General features: G+C 48.6%; 1 protein-coding gene across 2 annotated transcripts in view; it reads left to right on the top strand.

Moving 5' to 3' along the window:
- The window catches only part of EYA2 (eyes absent homolog 2 (Drosophila)), a 233985-nt gene extending 223533 nt beyond the window's left edge, over positions 1-10452 (top strand). For both annotated transcript variants that reach the window (XM_006839219.1, XM_006839218.1), the window contains 4 exons: positions 3196-3310; positions 4535-4656; positions 6001-6101; positions 10372-10452. In XM_006839219.1, coding sequence (XP_006839282.1) covers positions 3196-3310; positions 4535-4656; positions 6001-6101; positions 10372-10452 — 419 coding nt within the window. The remainder of the gene's footprint in view (positions 1-3195; positions 3311-4534; positions 4657-6000; positions 6102-10371) is intronic.
- The last annotated feature ends 1176 nt before the right edge of the window (positions 10453-11628 follow it).

Genomic DNA, 11628 nt, shown 5'->3' with positions numbered 1-11628 from the left:
CCAATAGATCCATTTTGGAAGAAGTACAGCCAGAGTGCTCCTTAGAGGCCAAGATGACCAAACTTCATCTCTCATACTTTGGACATATTGTCAGGAGGGAGCAGTCACTGGTAAGGTGGAGGGTCAGAGGAAAAGAGGAAGACCCCCAACGAGATAGACTGGCCAAGTGGCAGCATCAATGGACTCAAGAATGGCAACAGTAGTGAAGTTGGCCCAGGATTGCGCAGTGTTTTATTCTGCTGTGCATAAGGTCGCTGTGGGTCGGTACCGACTCGATGGCACCTAACAACAACAACAACAATTCCAGAGTCTGTGCTCATTACCCCTCATTTTCCCTTGGAGTAGCTCACATTCCACAAACGTTAGGTGCTTTTAGAATCCGTGGTATGTGAAGCAGAAACTGAGATCAGAGAGGTTAAGTAACCCCAACAGCATCACACAGCCCATCTTCTGCCCATGGCACCACCTTCCGCAACCACTCAAATCCAAGTCCATGGATTACAGGAGTGGCATGCTGAGCTCGGGTCAGGTCGTCCTCACTGCTCACCCTGGGATTTCTTAGGAGCAAGATGTGTTTGGGGCCGGGGAGGCAGAGAGGAAGTCTACGCCCCATCCAGGTTAAGCCCCAGGAAATGCCCAGAGCTGCTGAGGGGAAATCACCTGAGGTGTCAGAAGGCAGAGAAGCTCACAGCTGGAGAGGTGCAAGCAAACCCCCCACCAAAAACAACTGCAGAGCCTGCTTCTGCATTCTAAGGCTGGTGGGGTGCAGGGCTGAAGCCTCCAGTCTAGGGGTGTCCTCAGAGCCCAAGATTTCAAAGTGGGGGGCCCTAGTGGGTGAGCTGAATAGAGAGACAGAATACAAGCTAAAAAAAGGAAGCTGCTTAAGTCAGAAGATGCGTAAGCCAATCTTTGCTTGATTTCATAGTCTCCATTCCTGTGTAACCTGAAGCAGCTTAACTGACCTCTCTGTTCCTCCATTTTCTCATCTGTAAAATGGGAGCAATGATGCTGCTCAACTCCTGAGATTAATGTCATAGGTATGAGAATGAATGAACACCTGGAAGACACCTGGAGCGATACCTGGTCCACAGAAGTGTTCCCTGTATGCTGCTGTTGTTACCTGGGCTTTGAGGGGCGGGGAGAGGAGGCCAAGTCTGATGAGAAAGCTTAGGGGCGGAGCCAGCAGACTCCCGTGGTGGGCCGGGTTGAGAGTGATGTCAGAGGCCCTGAAGGACACAGGAGGCGTCTGGACAGCTGGTGCGTTTGAAGTAAAGAAGATGCCTAAGCAGCATAGGCACATGAATAACATTTTGTCCCAATGAATTGATTTTCTTTCCCACTATGATTCAGCAGCAAGCATGCTTCGCCCTGCTCTAGGGGTTAGGACTGTGATGGTGAGGCCTGCTCTCCCAAGGCTGACAGCCTAAGATAGAGGTGAACCACACACATCTTCAGTTAGAGATGAGAGAAATGCCATAAAGAAGAGAGATTAAAGCCTTCCAGGATAAATGGCATTTAAGACAAGGCCTATGTGTGAAGTGTGAAGGATTCAAGTCAGCCATAAAGGGGAGATGAGATGAGAAGAGTGGTCCAGCATCTGAAACGGGATGTGCAAAGGTCCTGAGGCAGGAACACACTTGGTGTTTCAAGGAACACAGAGGAGACCACTAGGCTAGGAATGCAAGGATGTGAGCAAAGATGCAAGAGATGACACTCCAACCTAAGAAGCGGCAGGATCATACTATGGAGTGTACACTTGAGCTTAAGGCACTGCAAGGCTGAGGAAACGACTCAGACCTAAGAACATCTGAAGAGCGAGCTCTGGAGCTCGGCTGCCAGGGTGGCAAACATGAATCCACTGTTTCCTACCCAACCAATTGTGAGCAAGTCAGTGGACCTCACAAAACCTGTTTCTTCACCAGCAAAATGGAAATTAAAGTAGTGTCTACCTCCAGGGTCATTATAAAAATAGAGTAAAAATAAAATTGGAACAATACAGAGATTAGCAAGGATAACACACACATTCAAGAAGGGTCCTATATCTTTCTATGTATGTATTCTCAACAACAACAAAATAACATTTTAATGAAATTAAATAAACCATTAAAAAGCACAGGATGCTTTATATAGTAAGTGCTCAATAAACATTAGCCATTCATATTTTTAATATTATGAATAATTCTGTCCACGTCATAATAGTGTAATGCCACAATTTGTAGGGTTTTTCAACTCCACATGTTCAGAACAAGGTCAAGCACACAGAACAAGGTAGGCACTCCTGAATTCTTTGGTGGAAGGAAGGCCAAAGTGGATGGTGGATCCGTGGATGGATAGACCAATGGACGAATGGATGGAGGCAGGGAAGGAGGGGAGAGGGGATAGTGGGTAGGTGGATAGATGGGAGAGGGGATGGTGGGTGGGTGAGTGGGTAGATGGAATAGAGGGATGAATGGATGGGTAGACCAATGGATGAACAGATGGAGGCAGAGAGGAAGGGGCATGTGAATAGTGGATAGATGAATGGACCAGTGGGTGGATGGAGATGGGGGAGGATGGTGGGTGGGAAGGTAAATAGATAGGTGGATAGATAGTTGAGTGGGTCATCGGATGGATGGAGTGGTAGATGGTAGATCAGTGGGTAGATGGGATGGTAGATGGTGGGTCAGTGGATGGATGGGGTGGTAGATGGTGGGTCAGTGGATGAATGGGGTGGTAGATAGTGAGTCAGTGGATGGATGGGGTGGTAGATGGTAGGTCAGTGGATGGATGGGGTGGTAGATGGTAGGTCAGTGGATGGATGGGGTGGTAGATGAGTGGGTCAGTGGATGGATGGGGTGGTAGATGGTAGGTCAGTGGATGGATGGGGTGGTAGATGGTAGGTCAGTGGATGGATGGGGTGGTAGATGGTGAGTCAGTGGATGGGATGGTAGATGGTGGGTAGGTGTGTGGGTGGGGTGGTAGATGGTGGGTCAGTGGACGGATTGGATGGTAGATGGGGTGTCGGTGGGTGGGTGGGTGGATTGGTGGATGGGTCAGTGGATGAATTGCTGAACCTACCCCAGGTTAAGATTAAGAGGAACCACTAGATTAAAATTGACCTTTGGTGTCATGATTTGAACCCTCAGGATGCATGGCTAGAGTCCCCTTGCCTACCCCTAAGATGGGGTGCCACATTTTTATTTCCTTTGTCCATAGGCTTGATAGGAGCGCCCAAAAGAGAGACCTGGCTACAACTCAGAGCTGAGCTCGAAGCGTTGACTGATCTCTGGCTGACCCATTCCCTGAAGGCACTAAACCTCATCAACTCCAGGTAAGCTGGAGCCCCTGTTTTCTTCCATACTGCCCAGGCTAGGGTGGTGGGCCCTCCATTTCCACAGTCAGGGGATGGAATGCCTCAGTTCTCACTTTACAGACACAAGGTATCGTGACCACCTTGGCACACAGCCAAGCAAATAGCTACAGAAATTTATCAGTGCCCGGCATATTTGTATAGAAGTCCATCTTGTCCCCTTCTCTCTTGCCCAAAATACCCACCAGTCCCAGCACAGTGTCTGGTAATGTTTTTATAGGACGTCTCAGATACTCTGGTAGGTTCCTAAGTGAGGAGAAGACGGCCAACTTTCATTGTTTTCATTGCAATAAAAGTCCTCCTGTTCTTAAGTCAGGTTATCTGTGCCACAGAACAAATGATTCCCCTGCACTAGCATCAAAGAAATCTCCCAATTTAGTAAATGAACGATTACAAAATGGCAGCTCGCAAGCTGAATCCATACTGCTATGTTTTAGTTAACTCATGGTGTTGTTAAGTACTTGTGATTCATAGTGACCCGCTGTAGGATTCCAAGGAGCAGTTGGTGGGTTTGAACTGCTCACTTTGTGGTTCACAGCCTGGTGTTTGTCCAACAGAGCCACACCAGGAGTCCATTTAACTCAGATTATATCCCAAAGACTGGGAATGTTCACACACAACTCCAGGCTTCTGGATTCTCAAAAGATCCAAACTAGCCTCTGCTCTCCAGTCTACCGCAGTCCCCACCCCACCTTGCTGTCTTACACTTATCCATGCCCTTCATTTACATTATCTGCCCAGGCCTTGCAGCTGTGCCTATGTGCCACCCTCGCAATAAACATTTGCTTTGGTAAAAAGAAAAGTTTTGCACCCATATTACATCTCATTGTGTCCAGCAGCTGCAAGCTTAATGGAAAGGCACAGTGAGAGGACCATCGGGCCCTGATTTCACTGGCAGCTGACCTCCAGAATGCACAGGAGACCAGCTGTCCATCCACCCACCTCTCCATCTGCCCATCCCTCCATCCACCCACCAACCACTGCCCATTTTCTTCTTCCTGCCTTCATCCATCCATCCATTCAAATCATTCGGGAGTGCCTACTACATGCTTGACACTGTGCTGAACAAATAGAGATGACGTAGCGAGAGCACCAGAGGCCCACTCACGTCAGAATCCTGCTGCAGAGAGGCCTGGCCTGGCCCTGGACCTTCTGGTTCTGATCCACAGTCTCCTTTGTCCTCAGGCCCAATTGTGTCAACGTACTGGTCACCACCACTCAACTAATTCCTGCGCTGGCCAAGGTGCTGCTGTATGGATTGGGTTCCGTGTTTCCTATTGAGAACATCTACAGTGCAACCAAAACAGGTAGGGAGATGCCAGACCACAGGGTGATGCAAGGAAGTAGGGTGGGGTTAGCATTCCATCCTGGGTATGGACGTTTAAGGAGCTTGCTCAAGGGCATGAGTCCCCAAAACAGTCCTCACAACCTACTTGCCTATCCCTGTGCTTCTAGAGAAATCTGTTAGGATAAACGCGTATTCATTAGGTTACACGCAGAGCTGCTGTAACAAACACTCCCAGGATATACATAAGAGTCACAGGTTGTTTCTCTCCTGGGTCACAGACCAGGCTGGTGGAATGACCCAGGAGCCTGGATCCTTCTCATTCTATTTTCCCATCATCCCAACTGGTTTTATTCCCATCTACAGACTCGAGCCTGAGTTTCCACCACATTGTCATCCCAGTGACTGCCTGGTATCTTCAGGCCAAGACTCAGAAGGGGCCCTAGCTGTGTCACATGACCACAGGAAAGCTAGGAAATGTCGTTTCTGCTCTGATAATGCTGTATGACAAACATCTCCAACACTCAGTGGCTTGCAAGAACAAGCTTTTCTTTCTCACTCATGGGTCCCTGGACCAGATGGGACTCTGCTGGGCTTGACTCTAAATTCTGTTCAAATCTCTCATTATGGACCAGTGGCCATCAGACAAAGGGCACAAGTGAAGGAGGCCAGACTGAGCACCACACAGGTTTCTCATGCCAAGTTCCTAACATTCTACCAATCACATGGCCAAGCCCAGTATCAATGGGGTAGGGAAATACACTCACCATAGACCAGTGGGGGAGTCTCTAGATGATGCAAACAGTAAACCTGCTCAGCTGCTACCAAAAGGTTGGAGGATCAGGTCTACCCAGAGGCATCTCCAAAGAAGGGCCTAGTAATCTTCTCCTTTCTTTCAACTATTGAAAACTCTTGAAGCCCCTGTATCTCTACTTTAAGCTAGACATCAGACGAGCCTGTAAGCTGAGCAAGGACACCAGGGACGTGCACACTCCTTAGAGCTGTCAATCATAGGAGATCAAAAGGGTAGCATAGGCCCGGGGAGGAAGCTCAAAAAGAAGGGACGGGTAGGAAAGAAGAAGGGATGGAAACAGGAAACAAAGGGAAGACGCGCGGAGAATGACGCTGTGCAAATGGCAGTCAGTGTCACAAGGCAAAATGTGTCTGAATTGTTGAATGGAACCTAATTTGCTCCTTAAACTTCCACCCAAATCACAATAAGAAGTTTGAAAACAAAAGGAAACCCTACGGAGCACAGTTCTACTCTGACACATGTGGGGTCACCAAGAGGTAGAACCGACTCCAGGGAACTGGCCCTTGGCCCTCAGGGAGCGTCTTTTTCTCTTTCCTTCCTCTGTGTTTACAGGGAAAGAGAGCTGTTTTGAGCGCATAATGCAGAGATTCGGCCGCAAGGCCGTCTATGTAGTAATCGGAGATGGCGTGGAAGAGGAGCAAGGAGCTAAGAAGGTACTTCTGTCTGTCCAACTATCTGAGTTTTATAGTTTGCTAAAGCTCTCCACACCACAGGTCTTCTCTTCCCATGGATCTTTGCAGGCCAGTCCATTCACATTTACAAATCACAGAAGCATCCTGAGTAATTTCCTTCTGCAAATCCCACCCTGGGCCTCTGGCCGCTGCCGCTGGTAACCCTGGATTGTTTCTGGGATGGCTGCTCGGGGCCCTGGGACACACATCAGGGCTGGTGGGCTGGCTGGGGATGGTGTGTGTTTTATTTCATCCTGGCTGATCGTATGTTCCAGGAACCCTTCCCAGTTAATAAAGACAGCATTAAGCTAATGAAAAAGAAAATCCTGCATTTGTCATGTCGGGCTCGTGAGGAGAGGGCCAAGGGATCTGGTGGCCGGCCACAGCTCTGTTCTTGGAAAAGAAACAGCTGCTGAGGTCCTGGGTCTGGTTCTGTCAACAGCATTTCAGAGACCCTGCCACCCCCACCCAGGGCCTGGGAAGGGGATTGTTAATGTCACAGAACTTAACTAGGGGACCTGGTTTCCCCTTTTCCTATTCAGCAACTAATCCCAAGGAAATGCCAAAATGTGACAGGCCTCAGCATGTGAAAACCCACAGAAGAGGGGAGGCCTGAGGGTCCTGAGACAGGGACTCTGACAGACATTTGCATGTTCTGTTCCCTCAGCCCAACCCAGCGTGCAGGGCTCCTCCTTCAGTGTTTCTTCCTGAGGGCAGAAGTCCCTTCTCTATTCTTTCTTGAGGCTATTGTCCCATCTTGTCATGCAACAGCAGTATGCTGGTGCTTCTTCATATCTCCAGCTGATGTGTTGGCTCTGTTAGCTAAGCATCTACTATGTACCCGGTGCTATTCCAGGCACTGGGATCCCGCAGTGAACAGAGACAAGCAGTAAACTCAAAAGTGTAATTACTGTGCCTGGAGTGACAGGTGTGTGGGAATTAGAGTGTGGGAAACAGAGAGGCCGGCCTCTTGCAAGGTGACATCTGAGCAGTGTCAGGGGAAGGACATTAGTGAGAGGAATCAGTGCATGCACAGGTCTGCAGACAGCCAGGGTGATTGCCACGGAGGTCAGGCAAGTGGGGAGCAGTAGGAGGCACACTGGGGCACCTCTAGTTTTGTTTCTTATCTCTGTGTTCATCACACCACAGGTGCTATGGAATATGATGGGGCTGTCGTGTTGATTCTGGCAGGGGCCGGGGATGCCAAGCAGCTTAAACACCAGTGGGGGTTCTCTCCCTCTGTGGCAGCAGGAGTCAGGGCCGCCCAGGGCATCATGGGAGTGGGCCACCCAGGCACCTTCCTTCTTCTTGTTCCATGGGCCCTGGACACCCCCAGCACCCTCATGTCCACATTCCAGCCAGTGGGGATGGGGAGGGGAGCCAGATCTAGGCAGACGGTTCCAGTCCCACGGGGCATTCTTTAACCATGGGATCCCACCTTGCTGTAAGGGAAGCAGGGAGATGAAGGCTTTATTGTCAGCGGCCATGCACCCAGATTAAACCTGGAGGATCCTTCTGGGAGAGCAGGAGAGACCTATGCTGGGGGCAGCCAGCAGTCAGTCACAGTTGGACAGTTGGCAGTGCTGGAGCTGACCCCGGAGGGGTGCCCACCCTAACCCCAGGTCTTTAACCACTATTCCTTATTACTGATGGCAGCATCACTGTGTTTCGTCCTCAAGTACCCCCTACCTGGTGGATAGCCTCACATCCCGCTTTATAGAGGGTGAATTGGAGGCTCAGAGAGCTTCGTTGTTTTGCCTGAGGTACATACCTGGTACAGGCAGGCTCCCTTACTCCATATATCTGGCAGGTAGAGGAAGAGGTTTGCCCACCAAGTCCACCTAAGAAGACAAGGACACCCCCAAGTTCCCCTAAAATTTACCCTGAGACAAGGCTGTCCCGGCTGCCCTCTGGCATGATGGGTGAGAGCCATTAGCCCAGGCTGCTGGGCAACGTGAAATACGACAGAAGGACAAAGGACCTCCTAGGTGATTCCTGCTGGCATTGTTGTTAATGTCTCCATTTTAGTGGGCCATTTGTCTCCACCTCACCACGAGCAATAAATCCACTGGCACTCAGAGCTGCCAGACCCAGGATGAGGGAGGCCAAGTGTTTCTGTCCTTTGCTCATTTTCTCACATCTTTGAAAAGGGCTGAGGTTGGTTAGGCGGCCACCAGAGCCATCTTGCAGTTGAAGTGGGCTCAGGAGGCAGGCTTGGGTGGGAAAAGGAGAGGGTGAGGAGCGGGGACAAGCTAGAAGGGTTTGGAGATACTGCATGGATCATCCAGGATTGATGGCTGGCTGCTTCCTTGCAGCTGGGAGTTGCTTAGATCCAACAGAACAAAATAGAAATGCTATGTCCATGGAGGCTTTGCCTGAGAAATTCACCTTCCATGTTTCCTGCCTTCTTTCACTCCTTCCACACATGTTTCTTGAGCACCTACTATGTGCTGGGTGTCAGTGGTGAACGCAGCACTCTGGGCAAGAGCCCTCCTCAGGGATTTTGCACTTGCAGTGTCTTCTGGATCAAGACTGCTCTTCCCCTAGCTCCTTGCATGGCTCCCTCCTTCTTGTCCTTCAGGTCCCGCTTAAATATCACCCCTCAGGAGTCCTGGTGGCACAATGGTTAAGCACTTGGCTACGCGCCAAAAGGGTTGGCAGTTCAAACCCACTCAGTTGCTCCACAAGAGACCAGACTAGGCGATCTGCTCCTATAAATGTAAAGAAAACCCTCTGGAGCAGTTCTACTGTGTCACGTGAGGTTGCTATGAGTCTAAAGCCACTCAACCAACGGCAGCTAACAACTGAGAGGCCTTCTGAACCCACCTAGGAAACGTAGTCACACATAACCGGCTGTTTCTGCCCTCTCCTTCGGTTCCATTTCCTTCATAGCACTCATCACAAAATGAAATTACCTTCCATGGAAGCGCTATGAGTGTGTAAGAAGGTCTATCATGTTCATGGGGGAGGAAGCAGACTCCGTGTACCTCCACAGACACAAGGAAAGCTGTGAAGGAAACAAGCTTACATACAGTGATGCCCGTGAGACCAAGAAGGATTACACCATTCCTCACTTAGCAACATGGTTAGGTTCCAAAGGCCAGGTCATTTTGTGAAAATCAGCGTTGTGCAAAAATGGAGGATGACTACATCAAATCGCAAAAGAGCTACAGCATTGCACGACTGCCAGATTACATCATTGCATGACTTCCAGATTGCATCATTACATGACTACCAGATTGCATCATTACATGACTGCCAGATTGCATCATTGCATGACTGCCAGATTACATCATTACATAATTGCCAGATTGCATCATTGTATAACTGCCAGATTGCATCATAATTTAACTGTCAGATTACATCATTGCATAACTGCCAAACCACTGAGAGTCATGGCCCAACCCAGGTGACACATAACCTTCACCATCACAGCAGTGTTGCTCTCACCTCACACCTTGGCATTCCTTACTTCCAGCTGTACACCATTAATATGCAAAGTAGCAGATTGTTGTTAAGTACCTTCAAGTCCTCCGTTCCAACTCATAATGACCCTGTATAAGGTTTCCAAGGAGTGACTGGTGGGTTGGAACGGTCTACCTCGTGATTAGCAGTCTAGTGTTTATTCTACCATGCCATACCAAGACTCCAAAATAGCAGATAGTAGTTGTGTTTGGTTTTCACTATTATCATAAATGCAAAACGTCAGATAACAGGATAGTCAGTAAGTGAGGAGTAGGTTACAAGAAAGGGAAGGAGAGGAGGAAGGGAATTCTCCTCGGGCACCTTTCGCTGGAGTCTCGGAGAAACACTTTACCCAGAATCCCCTAACGAGCTTCCTCATTGGCGTGAACCGGTCACATGACACCTCCAGCCCAATCCCTGGCAAACAGGGCGGGAATTATCTTAGAACAATCCTGTCTCATATCCTGTATCTGGGCATGATGCTGCTAAATTCCGGTCCTATAAGCAAGGAAGTCCCTGGGTGGCACAAGCGACTGAGCACTTGACTACAAGTCGAAAGGTTGGCAGTTCAAACCCACCTAGAGGCCTGGCAGTGTGCTTCCAAAAGGAATAAATTGGAATTGATTCAAGGGCATCTCACAACAGCAACAGAAACTGGCTAAACAGAAACAGTGCATGATACTAGTGGGCCCTAGCCACATAGGGACCAGCCAGGAATATAGGGGTCTCAGGGGCTGCGGGCGCAGGGAGCAGGATGTAACTTGGTGACTGATGTCTTGTGTTCCAGCACAATATGCCTTTCTGGCGGATATCCTGCCACGCGGACCTGGAGGCACTGAGGCATGCCTTGGAGCTGGAGTATTTATAGCAGAGCCAGCACCCTCTCCACCCGCATCACCAGCTGCATGGCACCCACCCAGGCCCCACGCCTTCCTGCCTCCCCACCGAGCAGCAGATGCCGGACACCAGGAGAATGGCCTCGGCTGCAAACCATCGCTGAAGCTGTTCTTTCTGTCCAAACAAGGGTCCTGAGAGGCAAGGCGCTCAAAGTTAGCTTCAGGCCATTTGACTTGGGGACAGAGGGCTGACTCAGAGTCCAGACTTCTCTACAAGACTCACAGAACAAAAGCAAGGCATTGCTGACTTAGGGGAGGGCTGGGGTGAGCAGGGGGCAAGTTTCTTTTTCTTTTTCTTTTTAATTTATGGACTAATCGCATTACTCCGGTATTATGCTCTTGTTACCTGTGTTGTTGGCTTTCTTAGTTGTTGGTTTGGTTGTTTTTTTTTTAAAAACTGGCATGTGGGATGGTTCACAGTTCTAATTTAAGCGCTCTCTTCTCCAAGTTGTGCTTTAGGGGGACAATCATTCTTTGAACATTAGTGAGGGAGGCGATTTGGGGCTGTCGGGGAGACTCTTGCTTATTTTCAGAGACCTTTAACTGATGTCATGTGGACAGCTCACGTGCCTTATGCTGCCATCTTGTTTTCTAGGGAAGAGGGAAGCAGTGGGAAGGGCGCAGTACTTTGTGATGGATAAAAGGCATTAAATAAAACCACGTTTACATTTTGAAGGCCAGTGAAGCGTGGCTGCTTTCTTACTACTCTTTTTTTTTTTTTTTTTAATATGGAATATGGAGACCAAAGTTTATTAGTGGCTACCAGAGGTGGATGGGAGAGAGAAAGCGAAAGTTATTGCTTATGGAGCACTGAATTTCAGATTGAGGTGATGAAAAAAATCACATTGATTAAGGGATGGTTATATAGCAGATTAACATAATTATCATCAATAAGTTGTACACCTGTAAAAAGTTAAACTGGCAAAAGTTGTATAATATATTTACAAAAATGATCCAAAAAAGGAGCTGCTGAGTTTACTTATGTAGAACCTAACATTTCATAGATTTTGTTCCTTTATTTGAAAAAAAAAAAAAATTTTAATGTTTTATTGTGAATTATATAATAGTTTACACGAGAGAACCTCAGTTCCATATTCATTCCATCGTATATCATTACATTGCCATGGTTCCAATCCCCTCCATGCATC

The sequence above is a fragment of the Chrysochloris asiatica genome, unplaced genomic scaffold, assembly GCF_000296735.1.
Source record: "Chrysochloris asiatica unplaced genomic scaffold, ChrAsi1.0 scaffold00023, whole genome shotgun sequence".
Taxonomy (NCBI): domain Eukaryota; kingdom Metazoa; phylum Chordata; class Mammalia; order Afrosoricida; family Chrysochloridae; genus Chrysochloris; species Chrysochloris asiatica.
This window is presented reverse-complemented; position numbering and strand designations above follow the sequence as displayed.